At 40.5% G+C, this 18,820-nt stretch overlaps 1 protein-coding gene across 1 annotated transcript; it reads left to right on the top strand.

Annotated features, from left to right (window-relative positions):
- The first annotated feature begins 3,458 nt into the window (after nt 1–3,458).
- LOC117478866 (Golgi phosphoprotein 3-like) lies at nt 3,459–16,502 on the top strand. Its single transcript, XM_034125790.1, has 5 exons — nt 3,459–3,845; nt 8,071–8,202; nt 9,686–9,800; nt 12,113–12,273; nt 14,147–16,502. Exons 1-5 carry the CDS (start codon nt 3,654–3,656, stop codon nt 14,408–14,410), a joined length of 864 nt encoding a protein of 287 aa, XP_033981681.1. The 5' UTR covers nt 3,459–3,653; the 3' UTR covers nt 14,411–16,502.
- Nucleotides 16,503–18,820: the final 2,318 nt, after the last annotated feature.

The following is an 18,820-nucleotide window of genomic DNA, read 5'->3' as shown; positions in this document are numbered from 1 at the left end:
TTCTACTTCTTACATGTTGAACACAAATACCTGTACTTTCTACTTCTTACATGTTGAACCCAAATACCTGTACTTTCTACTTCTTACATGTTGAACACAAATACCTGTACTTTCTACTTCTTACATTTTTAAACATGAGTATCTGTACTTCTACTTGAGTAAAGGATGTGTGTACTTTTGCCATCTCTGTAGGGATGTGTGCAGACTTTAATAGCAAAGTTTAATGTGAACAAAGCAGGGATTCACTTGGAGGAGAAATACATTTGTTTTGCTCTGCAGTGTTTGAGCTTTACTTCATTGTTTATCTGCTACTTTCTACTTCTCCTTAACTTTGTCCCATCGGGATCAAATGCTGCTTTTACAAGGGAGAGCTGGCCAAGAGTAGCAGGAACACAGAGCTTCTAGTTAACATAATATCATGAGTGACATTAAAATGATCAGATAACACATCATAACACAGACAGCCTAGACTCAATAGATTCCAAAATGGTTTTAAACTCAATCAGGGTCACCATGGTTTGATGTTTAAAGATCAGTTTAAAGGTCCCATGTCATGGCCATTTCTACTGATCATATTTCCATTGTTGAGGTCTACTAGAATAGATTTATATCGTGCAATTTTCCAAACTCACATTGGTTTCTCATACAGCATCTCTGTATAGTATGTGTATTCACTCTCTGTCCTAAACGGCTTGTTGGAGCTCCTGCCCCCCCCCTCCCTGTGAGCCCAGTGCCCGTCTGCGAGACAGCGAGACACAGCGAAACCCAGCCCGAACACACACCCGCAGCCTGGCTGGGAGTTTGTGTGTGTGCTCACACACAAACTCTCAGCCTCGCCGCGTCCCGCCGTCTCAGGGAGGAGAAACCGGCGGAGCTGCAGCTGAGAAAAGATTGAGTGTGTGTGAGGAAGTCCGCGGATTGGTCCAAATGTAACGGCTCCGCGGACGTAACATAACGGCTCCACGGATTGGTCCATTTGGACCAATGGGTCCATTTGGGTATGGTCACGTCACTGTACCCAGGAAGAAAAAGAGAAATGTCCAACGAGGCGTTCTGGGGCAGCATAGACAGGTCTTCTCTGTGTTAGAGTTTTACTCGCTACAGGGTGTACTTTGAGGGTTTGTGACTCTGCAGACCGTTTACATGCAGAAAAACCTTCATAACACACAAGGGGACGGGTAAGAACCAGAAAAGCATGACATGGGACCTTTAAGTGAAATACGTAGCAATGTCAAATTAGATTATATGAAGTGTGGTGAAGACCTGATAAAGCGCTATATAAGAACAGAAACGCAAGATTTTTAATTAAGCGTTTGTACGGCTACTGCTACTAAAGGATCTAAATACTTCCTCCAGTATTCGGCAGTTATGCATCAAGAAGTTTTTTATATTTTCAGTCAATTACTCTTAAATTTGGTAAACATAGATCTCTCTAATCTGCTTTTTAGAAATACATCTTAAACCAATCATTTCTGTCTGAAGCTGGCATTTCATTTGAAATCCTTTATCTGCAGATGCCGTGCTGATATTATCGTGCATCCATACAGTCATGAGTTGCACTATAACGTCATTAGATTTTCAGTTTAGAGTTACTCTGGACATTAGGGATCATGTTTTATGATTTGTTGATGTTCTTTGTCTCAGGATAGTATGTTTTCTGCAGGACAGAGGCACCAATATCTTGACTTCTGTGATATTTAAGGCCATGCACTACAACACTGCTGCTCACTGCTACTCCAAGCATGAAACGACATTATTCGGATTTGCATGGCCTGTTAGCGCGGCCACTAGAGGTTACTGGGTTCTTTTCACATGTTTTACTAAAGGTCTGTTACGTTCTGGAGCTACCAGTACAAAAAGTGTATGTTATAATAATACAAGAACTCTTAACACATATCATTTTAGCACATGCATCTGTTTAGAGTAGACATATTAGTCTATATTATCTTAATAACATGTACTTTATTCAACTGTAATGTATGTAATTTTACATTCTGTCATCTCGTTCGATTTTGCACGTATGTAGTTAACTTTTTTATGCATTTTATAACTTTATTGTACTTTTTAACCTATATTTGGAGGAGGATGATGAGATTTTCATTGCCAACATCTGCCTGGCAACTGTTCTACCTGCAGACATGATAGCAGAAAAACACACAGGTGTAACTGATATCACTAATTAGCTCTACAATGCATTTCGCTGGTCAAGTGTCAGGCCCAGGTGTGTGCACGCTAGCTCGTTAATATGTATAAGTTACACCTGCAATTTCCTGCTATAGCAAAGCAAAAAGACTTCTCCTTCTCCCACCTCCTGTCCTGCCTGATAGCTCAGTACCACTGATGAGATGGATGGATGGAGAGTGAGGTTAAGTGGAGGACGTTTGGGACTATATTTTCTGCGTCATCGTCAACAATGGACCTCTGCCAATGATAAAGTGTTCCCATAATAACACTCAAGCCAACAGCATGCAGACTGCAGAGAGAGAGATGCTCAACTAACATTGAGAGTTAGGAAATAACACTGGTGCAATGTATATATTAACATTAAGGAGCTATGGAGTTTATTAGAAGCCTGTATTCAACAAAATGTATAATCGTATTTACTCTAATTGGTTGCAATGTGCAGTCTCTGATCCTATCTAAAATAAAAACGGATTACATGGGAAGTTGTTTTTGCAAGTTCTTGTTTTTAGCATCCAGAAGCATCTGTTTCCTTCTTATATATTAATAATATATACAGTCTGACAGATTATTTGAGAAAGTTGTCATTCCTGCACGCAGACTGCCACCTGGTGCTGACAGGCTGTACTGCATTATGGTTTCTTCAAATAATATCAACTGTTCCTGTCGTATATATTTTGTAGTTTTCCGATCATTAGTCCAAGAGTTTATCGTACTATATTTCTAAAAGGAAATTAAAATAAAGAAAATTTTGTCTGTCTTATTACTTTAATTAATTATACAGCTTTCGTTTTTAAAATGTAATCATTGTTACTAACTTTGTTTTGTTATACCACGTGTTTGCTTTTATTTTTACCCTATCGACTTTTTTAAAGCGATTTTGTGATGTTTAAAGTCCTAAAACACTTCAAAATGGAAATGTTGATTTTAAGCATGTGCTGTATCATCACGTTGTGACTTTCAACCGCATATACATGCTTTGTGTCTCTTGGTTTGTGGAATAACAACTGAGAAATCAATAAAAGATCAACTCCAGCTGTCAAGTAAACGTATGGAGTAAAAACTACAACAATGTCTTCCAAAAATGTAGTGGAGTAGAAATGGAGTAAAGTAAAAATACTCAGGTAAAGTACCTCGACACGTTAAGTAGGACTTGTGTTGTGAATTATACTTAACTGCTGCACCTAGGCAGCAGTTAAGATGCGTTCATTGTCCGGTTCAGACGGTTCAGCCCAGCAACGTGACGTCACTCCAGCCACTGCCACCCGGCGGCCGCCATGTTGGCTCCGGAAGTGGGCAGATCCGAAGCAGGAATCCGGAGCTGAGCTTCACGTCAAACGGCTGAGAGTTTTATCCGACCTGTGGGCCGTTTCCCCCGGTTCTCACCTCTAACACTCACCCTACATGCTGCGGGGCTCTCCGGTCGCTTCAGGTAGGCGCTTCTCTTCGGGATCTGCTCGAGTTTCACAGCCATGGCCTCTCTGAAGCAGAGGACCTCGGGCCTCGTCCAGCGGAAGAACGACAGGGAGTCCGGCGAGGAAGAGGACGAGGCTCGCCGCTGCGGGGAGGAGGACGACCAGGAGCAGGACGACAAGGGGGACTCTAAGGAGACCCGCCTGACCCTGATGGAGGAGGTGCTGCTGCTGGGCCTCAAGGATCAGGAGGTGAGGGTTTTAATCGCGTCAACAAGGCTAAGCTAAACTAAGCTAACTCACTGTTTACGTTGCAAACCGACCGTTGGAAGAGCGCCGACCGTTGAAGACGATTTTTGAGAATCACCGTAGTGGTCAAACGGTGGTACTGCAGCCTCCAAAAGTCAGAGGTGGAAGAAGTACTCAGATGGTGTACTTCAGTAAAAGTAGAAGTACTCAGATCTTGTACTTGAGTAAATGTAGAAGTACTCAGATATTGTACTTGAGTAAAAGTAGAAGTACTCAGATCTTGTACTTGAGTAAAAGTAGAAGTACCAGAGTGTAGGAATACTCTGTTACAGTAAAAGTCCTGCATTCAAAATTAAAGTAAATGTAGAAAAGTATTATCATCAAAATATAGTTAAAGTAGCGACAGTAAAAGTAGTCATTGTGCAGATTGGTCCATTTCAGAATAATATATATGATATGTTTTATAATGATTGATCATTAAAGTGTTCTCAAAGCTGGTAAAGGTGCAGCTAGTTTGAATGACTTTGTATACTGCAGGGTAGCTTGTGGATTTACTCCAGGTGGAACTAAAGTCTGATTTAACACTTGATTATATTTCACATCATTCATCCAGATCTGTGAAGTAACTAAAGGTATTAAATACATGTAGTGGAGGAAAAGTACACCATGTACCTCTGAACTGTAGTGGAGTAGAAGTACACAGTAGCAAAAAGTCTCTCAAAATAGTACTGAAGGACAGTACTTAAGAACATCTACTTAGTTACTTTACACCACTGGTAAAAGTAGAAATACTTTGGTCTGAAAATACTTTAACTAAATGTATTTCAAGTAGCAAGAGTAAAAGTACCCATTAATATGCACCATGGCTGTTATATAAAATGTCATGTGTTTTAATATGTAAACACTAGCTGGTAACTATTAGTGTTAATAAATGTAGTGGAGTAAAAAGTACAATAAATGTTCCGATATGTAAGGGGGAAGAAGTATAAAGTACCTCTAAATGGAAATACTCAAGTAAAGTGCAAGTATGACAAAATAGTACTCCAAGTACTAGAGAAAATGTACTTCCCAAAAATACCTTTTTCCCCTTGACTTACATTGGGGAAAGAGACGTCTGTAAATCAGCGTATAATGTTTTTTTAGCAAATAAAACCACCCAGCACAAACACTTTTATATTATATATTTATATTTCATATTATTTAAATCATTAGGGTTTTAAAAGTTGTAAAAAGTTGCTAAACACTGAATCCAGAGTTATTTTATCTCCCCATTCATTGGACTGAGCCGAGAGGGAGATCGGAGGCGGGGCTTAAGGGAAAACTCAACTGCGCATGCTCAGTAAGCATGATCCGGGTACTTTCTGGATCTACAGTCGCTTCATTTTGGGCTTCAAACGCCACTGAGCAGCTCTCACAGGAATGAACAGTGTCCACTTCTCTTAGGTTTATTTACACACAGACGTCAGAAAGGTCGTTATTTAAGGGTTATTTAAAGGTTGCTTAATATTCGTTTAAGTATCTTTTCCACAATGCATGTTTTAAATGTTTTGTAGTTGCTCGTAAACACACGGGCTCAGTGAAAGCGATTATCCCCCGTTAAGTTCATTACCCTCGCTAACTTTCTTCCAAGCTGTAGTGGTGTACTTTGAGGTTACCTGGGCTACCCTTTTTTTAATCCTGACATGTCGCCAGAAGCCTCTACGTGACACCTTTCCAACCTGGAAGTAGTCTTGAGTGCAAAAAAAAAAAAAAAAGTGTGCAACCAACACGTCAGCTAAGTTAACAAGCTGCACCTTCAGACTGAGAGCTGGGAATTACGAGGCTTTGAATGCATCCGGATGTAGATCCGCACCTTAGGGAATCCGTATCTTTTTTTTTAACATGCAAAGCAGCCACAGTGTAGTTTTTGTATTTAAAATGTTAAGTGTTATGCTCTTTACTTAATATAAATAACCCAGTTGCAGGAAAAACAACTCATAAATATGTATGTGGATATTTAGACTAAAGGAGGTAGCTTTATCTGCAACATTAGTTGTACTTTACTTGATTTTCTTGTACTATTATTGCAGTAGCATGTCAACAGTAGCACATTTTATTATAAATATGAAATACAATGTTAGATATCACTATAATACACCGACCTACTACTAATAAAAGATAATTCTCAGTAATATGTATCTAATATCTAATATATATCATTCCAATAACTTGTATATAGACTCGTACTGCACTATTCCACATGCTCACTTTATTTTATAACTATTTTTCTTTTTGTATTGCTCTTGCTATCTGTATTGTTATTATGTTGCATTGTTGGAGAAGCCTGTGACATAAGATTTTCAACAACATAATTACTCTGTAGCTATGTCAGTTTGACAATAAAGAACCTTGAACCTTGAATTGCAATTTCATGGTGGTTGATTTGCATTTGTTTTTATGACAGACAAAGACAAAAGCAGTCAAATAAACCACAAAAGCAGTCAAATAAACCACCCACTCGTAGAGCATTAACTTTAAACAAAGTATAAACCACATATCAAACCATAAAATAAGATAAACGTTCACACTTAATAACAGCATAGATATAATGACGCTAACACCTGTAGGACAATTGGCAGCTCAACTCAGACGACTGCCTAGAAACAGGTTCCTGTGAGTGAATTAGAGACACCTGCTCTGTTGCATATTTCCCTTTTCCTCCCCCTCCCTGTCGTTGAACCGGTTGAGTGTCCTGCAGCGTTATGATTTTTAAGAGTCATACAGCTGGAGGACATGTGTTTCTGAGGAACCTGGATGTTCTGGTTCTGCTGCTTTTCATTATGATATTTAAGAGTCATACAGCTGGAGGACATGTGCTTCTGAGGAACCTGGATGTTCTGGTTGGTCCTGCTGCTTTTAGAAGTCTTTGTGAGGAGAAAGGAGGCTGTAACGCGTCCGCCTTTTCTCCGCTGACGTGTCTCCTAACCTTTGTTGCTACGTAGATCATGATGCTCTGTGGATCTGCACAGAATCATCTCCGGTTAGATCACATTTCTGCAATTCTCTTTCAAAACAAGACAAGAAGTCTCCTGTTGTTATCCTTCCTTGTTCTTTTTGGGAATTCTGTTATGTAATTAAAGTTGCACCGCCTCGAATGCAACTCATGCAACATTTAATATCACGTACTTTTGTGCAAATCAGATTTTAGTGCACGAGATGATGATGATGATGATGATGATGATGATGGTAAAATGAAAAGATAGAAAATAAAAATGTAATCCCGATCTTTAAAGTAACTAAAGGTATTAAATACATGTAGTGGAGTAAAATTACAAAGTAGCATAACATGGAAATAGTCAAGTACCTCAAAATTGTACTTAAGGACAGTACTTGAGTAAAAGTAGAAGTACTCGGGTCTTGTACTTGAGTTAAAGTAGAAGTACTCAGACCTTATACTTTAGTAAAAGTAGAAGTACTCAGGTCTTGTACTTGAGTTAAAGTAGAAGTACCAGATATTATACTTGAGTAAAAGTAGAAGTACCAGAGTGTAGGAATACTCTGTTACAGTAAAAGTCCTGCATTCAAAATGTTCCTCAAGTAAAAGTAGACACCCCCCTTCCCCCCTCACTCCCATTGCTCCCTGGGCGCTGTACAATAGCTGCCCACTGCTCCTAGTACTAGACTCCTGGTACTAGACTCCTGGTACTAGACTCCTGGTGCTAGACTCCTGGTGCTAGACTCCTGGTACTAGACTCCTAGTACTAGACTCCTGGTACTAGACTCCTGGTACTAGACTCCTGGTACTAGACTCCTGGTACTAGACTCCTGGTACTAGACTCCTGGTACTAGGATGGGTTAAAAGCAGAGAACACATTTCACTGTGTGCTCTGCATGTGAGACCATTACAGAGGGTTTCATCCCTCCATATTCTATTCTATATTAAAGTGTATATTGCACACACAGTGATTGTCTCTTGTGATTGTAACGGTGTGAGGTCAACCAGTAACACCAGAAATAAAAAGTAAAATACTACATGTATGAACACACACTTCAATTCAGCTATTAGACAAATTAAAAGACACGCAAGATAATAAAATGTTTAAAACTATTCTAAAAATATATAATAACATCAATTCTAATAACACTTTGTGTGCAAAAAAACATCATATAATACAGTCAAAATATTCAGATTGTTCTCAAACCCATCCTCATCTCTTCTCTGATGTCCCCCCCCCCCCCCCCCCCTCAGGGCTACACGTCCTTCTGGAACGACTGCATCTCCTCTGGGCTGCGGGGCTGCATGCTGGTGGAGCTCGCTCTCAGAGGGAGGCTCACTCTGGAGGCCTGTGGGGTGAGGAGGAGGAGCCTGCTGTCCAGGAAGGTGAGGAAGAGGAGGAGGAGGATAGTTTTCCCAAATTGGGGAATCTTTTTGTGAAGACATGTACGCAGTTTTTATTCCTGCATTTTACTTCCACTATTTGATGTATTTTTCATTTTATGTTAGGTTTATTGCATGTTGCCTTGTTATAAGAGCCTGGGAATTAAGGTTTGTATTGCCTACAACCAAGCTGTTATATATATATATAACCAACAGCTTGGTATATACCGGGATTCCCGCTAGGATTTTTTTCTTGCCGGTCAAGTGTCCGGAAAGAATTTATTTTACCGGACAAATTCGAAACTTACCGGTCATGTTTCAATAACAGTCTATGTTACAAACCAAACTATAATGTACACCTAGGTTGACGAAAAAATGACAACGACCTCATATCAGTTTGACTTTTTAATGAACAACAGAAACGATTGAGCAAAACCTCATCAGCCGCTAAAATGTAGGCTATTACAAAACACCTGTAACATCTGTAGCCCGTTTTAACAAAAGGCTACATGGCATCAAATTGACCCTGTAGGGCTTCCAGGTCACTTTTTACTTTCTCCTTATTTTCATTGCGGCAAAGTCCTCTGCTGCCGAGCTGAAATTAAACGTGTCCAAGGTGTCTTTGCAGCTTGCAATACCCATAGGCCGCGTCACTCTCTCCTCCTCCAGACGACTCCACAGTGATGTCTTCACACGATTCTGCAGGAGGAAGCCCCTCTCTGCTGGCACGCAGAACACAGGCAGAACACAGGCAGTGTAGCCCAGTCAGGGTACGGCTCGCTGAACTCATAAATGAGCACTTTGCAAGCTGTCGCAAAAGTTAAACCCCCATAGCCGTGCAGCGCTGTTCATCACTGCCACTGCATCTCGTCGGGCGAGCTTGACATCAATGAGGAAAATGTCTAGGGATAGCCGACGTTATCTACGTTTTGTATGAGCATTATTACCGGACATTTTGACCGGCAGGTTCTGAATTTACCGTTTTTTAATACATTTTACCAGCTAGAAAAACGGTAATTACCGGCTAACGGGAACCCTGATAGAAATACTCTCAGAAGTACAGAAGTATTCATTTGAAAATGCAGTTAAAATAATAAAATGTACAGCAGTATTATCTGGGTCAAAAGTGGACTGAAGCATAACAGCAGTCATTCCTAAAAGTAAATATGGCTTTTGATTGACCAAATCTTAGGTACGTTAAAGGCTCTTGAACATATCGAGACTGAACCCTCTTGTTTCTGATTTTAATGCTTGTCCTGTCAGTACTTGTTGGCTCTTGTTATGTCATTATATATATATATGAGACATTTGATACTCTTCAGCTCCTGTAGGCAGCAGGATTAGTTTCCTCTGTAGGGATTAATCTTCTTACGGGGAAACTAATCTCTGCGTTGTATCAGAGTGTGTGTGGTTCCTCTTCACACAGGATGTGAGACGTTTGTTCCCCGTCATGCTGAATGAAACACTTCTCGTTCTGTTTGTGAAGGTCATCTGTAAGTCTGACGCGCCGACAGGAGACGTTCTGCTGGACGAGGCTCTGAAGCACATCAAGGACACGCAGCCTCCAGAGACCGTGCAGAGCTGGATAGAGCTGCTCAGCGGTGGGGAAACACGACTTTACCTTAGATAATAATCACATTAACATTCAAGACCCTCCTCAAAACCCACCTGTTCAGATCAGCCTCCTCACTGTAGTGCTACACGGTCCTTTTGTGCTGTCTGAAACCGTTCCATAGAATATTTATGAATTGTAAGGTGTCCTTGGGTGCTTTGAAAGGCGCCTCTAAATATAATTTATTATTATTATTGTATTAACATTGGATAGACATGTGGGCTCTCACTTTGAGAGCTGTAACATTTTAGAAACCTTTTTTTTTTAATTTAATGTTTATTTGGTAGAGACAGAGATTAATAAAATAGACTTTAAATGCATTTATCCTATGCAATGTATCAGGATCAAAGTACTTTATATATAATCAAAATAAAATAACAATATATATTTTTAAATAAGTTAAACGTGCAAAAAAAACATTTTAAAAAACGCAATTAAAATGTGTTGTAAGAAGTTCAAGTAAAAATGTGCACTCAAATATATAATAAAATGGAATAAAAATATTTATGTAAACATAGGAAGTTTAAGTACAATAAAAATGAAATAAATAGAATACATGAATTAGAATATATATATATATATATATATAGGTTCAAGGTTCTTTATTGTCAATCTGACATAGCTACAGAGTAATTATGCAGTTGAAAATCTTATGTCACAGGCTTCTCCAACAATGCAACATAATAACATAACATAATAACAATAAGAGCAAGAGCAATACAAAAATAATAATAGTTATAAAAATGAAATAAAGTTATGATGTGGAATAGTGCAGTATGAGTCTATATACAAGTTATTGGAATGATATATATATATTAGGTATTAGATACATAATACTGAGTAGCAGATGAATGTTTGATGTTGTTTCAACAGTTCAATTTTTTAACAGTCTCACTGCCCGCGGGAAGAAACTGTCTCCGAATCTTCTTGTCCTTGCCAGGATGCTGCGGTAACGTCTGCCAGACGGCAACAGAAAGAACAGTTTGTGGCTGGGGTGATGGGGGTCTTTGATAATCCGTAGTGATTTCTTCCTGAGCCGCTGGGAGTAAAGGTCCTCCATGGATGGCAGCTCCGTCCTGGTGATGTGCTGTGCAGTTTTCACCACCCTCTGTAATATATACAGTGGTTTATGAGTATTAATAAGATATTTATGTTGAATGTGTGCAGTTTGAAAGGCAGGTTGGCTGCTGATGGTGCAGTGTTCATTTCCTCAACGAAAACTATGACGAAAGACTTAAGACGATGACGAGCTAAAAATAGATTCTTGATTATAAAAACTATGACGAAATGTATATTTAGTTTTCGTTGACGGCACAAAGGTGTTAATGGTGGACTATTGGACTTTCAAAATGCAGGGTATTTTCCCCCAAGTCTCCGTCTTGTCTGTCAAAATGCATCTTAGGTTTCTAACTTGCAATATCATTATTTCCGCTCTCTTAACTCCAGAAGAGCGATCTCCCTGTGTCGGGTCTGTGTGCGGGGGCGGGGCTTAACGCTCTCTCTCTCTCTCTCTCTCTCCTCTCTCTCTCTCTCTCTCTCCTCTCTCTCTCTCTCTCTCCTCTCTCTCTCTCTCTCTCTCTCTCTCTCTCTCTGTGTGCGGGGGGCGGGGCTTAACTCTCTCTCTCTGTGTGCAGGGGGCGGGGCCTAACTATACCTATCCCTAGATATTACACAAGTAAAGTGTTAAGAGAGTGAAATGTTGCTTTACGAATTTCAACACTTGATGCTGTCACCTTGATTCCAATTTCAGATTCCTGTGTTTGCCCAACTGAATTGGTTTAAAGAGAGAAAACATTTTGACTAAAAGTTGACTCAAATGTAATTTTTCATCGACTAAAACTATGAAGGATAAAAAGGACTCAAAAGTGACTAAATCTAATAACCATTTTCGTCTAAAGACTAAGACTAAATCAAAAATAGCTGCCAAAATGAACACTAATGGTGTCTGTTATTGCCAGTATTTTAATAATAAACTAGAAGCAGCAGCATTATCAGTTTGAAACTAGCCACCGTGACATTTAGCGTGTTAAAAACTACTCTGGGTGTGTTTTAAAGTCCTAAAAGTGGAGGTGTGTGGCGCAGTGGGTTGTGGGTATGTGTTCGGATCAGGGGGTCACAGGTTCAAACCCCACTGCAGTCAGCATGTCGTTGTGTCCCTGAGACACTTCACCCCAAATTGCTCCTGTGGGGATTGTCCACAGTATTGAGTATGTAAGTCGCTTTGGATAAAAGCGTCTAACAAGTGACATGTCATGTAATGTAATGTAATGTAATGTGACCTGGATGTTCTGCCGTCTCCAGGAGAGACCTGGAATCCCCTGAAGCTTCACTACCAGCTGAGGAACGTGCGGGAACGTCTGGCCAAAAACCTGGTGGAGAAAGGCGTCCTGACCACGGAGAAACAGAACTTCCTGCTGTTCGACATGACCACACACCCGCTCACCAACAACACCATCAAACAGGTAAACAAGTCCATTAAGCTTGAGATGTAATGCAATTAAATCGGCCTACGTTCATGTTGTTAGAGACTCTTGACTGAGAGGTAAACACTTTATGACTAGGCGTGTGGCGCAGTGGGTTGAGCGTTGGTGTTCGGAACAGGTTCAAACCCCACTGCAGTCAGCATGTCGTTGTGTCCCTGGGCAAGACACTTTGTGTGTGTGTGTGTCCGTGTGTGTCCGTGTGTGTCCGTGTCCGGAGTTGGCAAAACTAAAACTGCAGTATAATGTTTATGTAGCAATAATACGTGCAACATTTTTTAATTGTATTTCTCCAGTACCGATAAAAAGACCGATAACGTCAGAGCTTAACGGTACCACGGTCTTTCATAATTCCGCCCCCTGGCCCCTTTAATACCGGGGCTCGGTCCATCCCTAGTTATGACACAGCAGTTTTAATAAATGAATAAGAGTGGTAAAAGCAGAGGTCGTAGCGATGACAGTGCAACGAGTGCATATTGACACTTACAGTCTAAACACGTTAAATGTACAAAACTGTATACATGTAGTGTATTTCTAACTGTGTGTTCACAGAGGGTTTTAGTAACCAAAGGATGCAAGTAACATAGCCAAATAAATACTTCTAAATAGTAGTGGTTGCAGTCTTTGAGGGTGCAACCAGTCAGCTTTATGAGAGTGAGCAGTGTGTTTAATGTCTGCATGTTTGACCCGTACAGTCCCAGCGCTACTGTTGAAGTCTAACTGAGACTAAAGTGCATGTTTGATCAAGCTGCTGAGTTCGCTAACGTTAGCATATTAGTCGGTAGAGTGTAAGGGTAACATAATACACAGATATACACAACTTTTAGCAGTAACAGGGTAATATAACATGTTACTTATAGCAGTGGGGAAATGAAAAAAGGATATTAACTTTAAGTATTATACTTAAGTTCTATTTTGACATCCTTTTGACATTTAATGTTCGAATACTTTTAGTCCACTGCATTTCAGAGGCAACACACTTGAGGCTTTCTCCTTGATTTCTATTTGGTTGTGTTTTAAAATGTTTTTACATCATGTTTGAGGGTTTTCAGTCTGTGGCTATAAGTATGGTTTCATTGTCTGGTGCTTTTACATTAGTTTCTTTTTGTCCTATCGGTTTTGTCTAAATGTAATTATGCTGCTTTTTTATATATTTATTGATGTTCAGCACTTTGATCAAATCTGTTCAAAATAAATGTGCTATATAAATAAAATTGGATTGTTTCACCCAGCTGAACGCACAGCAGCTGAACCCAGGGTCCTCGCGGGGTCTTAAAAGGTCTTACATTTGATAATCAGAATGTAAGGCCTTAAAAAGTCTTAAATATGATTTTTTTTTTTAAATAAGAAAGGTCTTAAATATGATTTAGAAGTTCTTAAAAATGATGGGATTTGAAAGGTACTTCTGTGTTGCGATCGCGTCTAAATGTGTTTTGGGGGAAATGTCCGGGCTGGCCCCTTATCGGAGAACACCCAGCTAGTAACCTAGCAACCAGCTAGTAACCTAGCAACCAAGCTTCAGCTAGCGGCAGTCAGACACTCAGGTATCTTCGAATCTACTTACAAATAAATATGAGGAAGTGTAAGTTCAACCGTATTTGGTTGGAAAACATCGAATTTAGTGCTTGGTTGAAACCAGTGGAGGGGAACGTGTTTGAAGCCTGCTGCACCTTTTGCAAAAAAACGGTTGAAGTTGGAACATTTGGGGTAAAGACTTTACAATCTCACGGTCAGTTAAGTGGTCTTAAAAAGGTCTTACAAAGGTCTTACGTTTGAGTTGGTGAAACCTGCAGGAACCCTGGATCCATGTGATGCACACTGTGACGCTCATGTTGATGTTCTTTCCCCCCCGCAGCGCCTCGTCAAGAAGGTCCAGGAGTCGGTTCTGGAGAAGTGGGTGAACGACCCCCATCGTATGGACAAGAGGGTCCTCTCTCTGATCCTCCTCGCCCACTCCTCAGACGTCCTGGAGAACGCCTTCGCCCCCCTGCAGGACGAGCAGTACGACCTGGGCATGAAGAGAGTCCACACCCTGCTGGAGCTGGAGCCCGAGAAGGAGAGCGCCAAACCCAACGTCAACGAACTCATGTGGGCCGTGGTGGCCGCCTTCACTAAATGAAAACGTGTGTGTTATTTAATCATCTGAAGGACTTCGGCTTTAATGAGACGGACTTCACTTTAATGAGACAATCTGTTTTGGGTTTTGGGGGGGGGGGGAGCCAGTGTTTGTACATCTTATTCCCAGGATGGCGTTTCGGTGGCAGTCCGTATTAAAAACCCAATCTGATCGGTGGTGGTGGGCTTCACCGAGTAAGGGAGGATTTCTAAATGATAAAACGACTGCTTTCACACAGTGCGAGACTGGACTCACACACCAGCAAAGGTTAGATAACAGTCGTGGTGAGAAAGAAGACCAGGTTCGACACTAAGGAAACATCTCCACATTACTACAAGGATCGGACCACATCCCGGTCCACTGCAAAGAGGTCTGCTCCGCATGCTCTTTGCACTCCATCCTTTCATTCCCACGTGTGTTGGGAGTTAGCAAACCAGAATGTTCTTCTCATTAAAATCCCTTTTTTTTCTCCTCGGTTCCTCCTCAGAGCGTTTTGAGGAGGAAGCGCAGGACATCCTCGTAGACCTAAATGAAGAAAAAGTCTTTATTAGTTGCAATGGGTCCATCCTGTGTTTATTACAGAATGAGACCAGTCTTCCATTTGTATTTATGTTGCTTGGAGTAGTCCGCCATTTATCCACTATTTTTGCACAGCAGCCCTGCAGGTAGGATCGTATTTATAAGGGGATTTTCTTGGGTCGAGCAGAAGAGATTTAAATAATCATGAACCTTAGCAAACATGGTCAAAACAAATCTCACTTATTTTGTCTACAGCTATAAAGAGTACTTACAAATCATTCCACATATAGAAAGCTTCTGTTGTTATTTTTATTGTTACGTGTTGACAAGATTGACAGTGAGTGTGAAAGGGTCGACTCACCCAAATTACTATATATTTTTTTTTTAAACAAATGCTCTCAGTTATACGGAAGACGTTTAAGGCCACGTACGTTTTGAGATTTTCAGAAAGAAATGGACATGTTTTTCTCCAATTTCTGAGTTTAAATTTGAAATTCAGATTTTCTTTCTCTGCAAATTCTGATTTTTTTTTATCGATTTTCGCAGTTTTAAGATAGAAAACTGGCTTTTTTTCTAAGTGGCTCTAATCCTCTTCTGTACAACAAGGGTTTTCATTTGAGTTACTTTCATCTGAATACAAAGGGGGTAAATGGAATTTCTTTAAAAGATGCACAGGAAGACTCCACCAACTTCTATCTCGCCCTGCCCTGCTCCATTACCCACTGTGAAGTCCTCGGGCAATTTCCAGTTCACATCAGGATTATCCTTCTGATGGTTAAAGTGGTCAAGCATCATCTCCGGGACAGTTGTCGACACTTTCTCCCTTGAGTTGTCATTCCAGATGAGCTCAGGGTTCTCTGAAGCTACGTCTCTTCCAAGAGTTTCCTGCTAATCCAAAATCTTTACTGTAAACTGTTTTTCCTGGAAATATTTTGCACTAAAGATAACGTCCGTGTTGAACCTCCCTCTGGGAATTCACTGGACACCAACAGGGGGAAGTGAGGCGATGCATTTTGTAAATTTGGGTAAACCGACCCGTCTTTCAAAGTTTCCCTCTTGCAATATGTTGTTCCTTTCAGTTTACATGTCAAAATTAGATCTTATATTGTTTCATACATGCAGACAAAAGGAGGGTAACTTTGGCGCCTGAATACTCCTTCAAAACTAAAAAAAACCTATTAGATTAAAAACATACTGTTGTGTAGATGTGGGTAAACATCTATTTCGATATAAAATCCTCCATCGGGTCTGATGAGTGCGATCTTTGTATGATCCCCTTTTTGTTTTATGGCATACTTATTTTTCTGTTTTACTTTTGGGTTTTTTTACTACCAACAAAATACCAGTAGGTGTGAGCAGCTGATTTTGAGCAGAGAGGATGCATGCTGTTGGTGGAGGTGGAGGGTACGTGTGGATGTAGCCACAGACGAAAGGCTTGTATGTAATTATTAGTCATTTTATGTGTACGGTTTAATGAAACTCAATGAAAGGGATCGTCTCTCCTATCTCTATAATTCTGTATGCTTTTGTATTACCACACAAAATAAAGTAAGGATCCTTTAAGTGCCTGAATTTAGCACCGTGCTACTGTGGTCATTTTTATTCCATACATATATTATTTATATTAAAATGCTAACAAATAGAAAACTCATGGAGACATAGAGAAGCAAAAACAAACATATTATAGGGATCTCATTGGCTAGCTAGCCGGCTCTGTTGTGATTGGTCAATCGCTTAGAGATGTCCCGCCCCTTAGCCTTCCAAAGTGATGTCACTGTTTTCCTGAAGTAAACAGCGGAGTCCAAGCTGTTGTCTATGTGTTGCCTAGCAACAGTGGTGGGTGTAACGCGTTACAAAAGTAACGGCGTTACAGTAATGTATTACTTTTTGCTGTAACGAAGTAATGTAACGCATTACTAATGAAATGTGGGTAATATACTACCCGTTACAACTCATTTTAACCCGAAATGAAATGGTGTTTTGTTTTTTAAGAATTCACTAACATCGCGAGCAGTGGCGGCGCCAGAGCATTTTTGTTGGGTAATCTATGGTAGGGCTAACCCATACAGTGGTGGGGCTCAAGTCAGTATTTGCAATGTAATTACATACACGCTATATCGCCCCCCTTGACAGTGAAACGCCACGCGTGAGGTTTAGATTATTTCCCTGTCTCAATCAAAATGGAACTGTATGAAATAAAACGGCACATTTGTCTTGTAGTAAATAAAAAGGGATCACTGTGAACGTGACGTATGATAGTACACGTTGAAGATCCAATGGGGATACTGAATGGCGGTTTCGATTGATCTCAATCAATAAGGCATGACGCAGACCCAACGTTTCGTTGCTCTGATTGGCTGTAGGTCTATTCAAATTGCATTTGGAGGCATTTTGATCTGACCGCGGCCGCGCTGATATTATAACGCCAGAGAATTTCCACACCTTTAGTGTATAAAACTCCCCCACTACTTAGACTATTCCTTGCACCCCTCTTATAGCATAAACCCGAATGGTCTCAACCATATTGCATCAGTAACGTGCACTTGTTGTTACAGCAGGATCAGTTTGTGTGCTGTGGACACGACCCGTATATTTTCGCAATCCGTGTTCTCAACATTTAGCATTTCGCTTATTATTTAATTGAATTTGCATCACTTTTCATGGTGGGGCTAAGGTGAGGCTAAGCCATTTCTTGGTATGGCTGTAGCCTACCCCAGCCATACCCTGGCGCCGCCACTGATCGCGAGACATTCCGACACCTGAGAAAAATTGTGCGGGTAGATTAGTAAACCTGGTGTTTACGTAATCAGTCAGGCTGATCTTGATGAGCCTGAAGGGTGTTCTTTTCCCCATAATGACCAAGTCGCTGCACATTATCCCGCTTATTACACGGCCAGATACTAAACAAAGGAATCGACTCCCAATATTAATTAAAATGATTTTATTGACTTAAAATTATCGTATTTCTTCCACTAAGAAAAAAACAAAAAACTTTACGGCAGCACTGTCCAACTCTGTTTGTCACTACCCGATCCGCATCCCTGCCCGATCTGTACTGCGCATGTGCGAGATGGTCCGCCATATTTGAGAACTACATACGGCAACTCAAATAGGACACTTGACACAGTGGCGTTTGGCTAAGCAGAAAAAGAAAACTAAAAAAACCCGACAATATTAATCTGAACGAGAGAGATGAGTTATTGTTATTACAACGTGACTTCACTATTATTAAACAACTCCTTTTATTGGGTCCTTTTATTGGGTTAAGTACATTGTCAGAATAAGTGAGAAATGGATTTAACTTCTGTTAGACAGCTATCATACTGAAGAAATATTGACTGTGTGAAATGTATGCAAAAATGTATGGCATTAATAATTTATATCTAATTACATTAACTGTGAATGTCCTTCATTTTATATCAAATAAAATAACAAAAGATTTTTGTATAGATATTTGAGACGTTTATGACTCGCGCATGCACGATGCAAATCGGGCAGCCGTCTAGACGTCAAATGTCCTAATTGAGTTGCCGTATGGAGTTGTCCAATATGGCGGACCATCTCGCACATGCGCAGTGCGGATCGGGTAGGGATGCGGATCGGGTAGTGACACTGCTCACAGTTTCTGATCCACTAACAAGTCCTTAAACGGTTATGGCCCGTCCACACGGCGGCGTGCGTTGAAGCTTCAACGCTTCTGCCCATTCACTTTGAATGGGGTGACGTCACGCTTTGCCAAACTGCATTGTGGTTGCGTCGCTTCGCTTTGCTTGCGTTGCTCGCTTCAAAAGTTGAGCAATGTTCAACTTTTGAAGCTTCGACGGAAGCGTCAGCCAATCAAATCATCAAACCGCGTGCTTGTGTGTCCGGGGCGGGAGATTCATGTCATTGGTT

Source organism: Trematomus bernacchii, unplaced genomic scaffold, assembly GCF_902827165.1.
Source record: "Trematomus bernacchii unplaced genomic scaffold, fTreBer1.1, whole genome shotgun sequence".
Classification (NCBI taxonomy): Eukaryota; Metazoa; Chordata; class Actinopteri; order Perciformes; family Nototheniidae; genus Trematomus; species Trematomus bernacchii.
The sequence above is the reverse complement of the archived record's forward strand: the minus strand, read 5'-3'. Positions and strand labels throughout refer to the sequence as shown.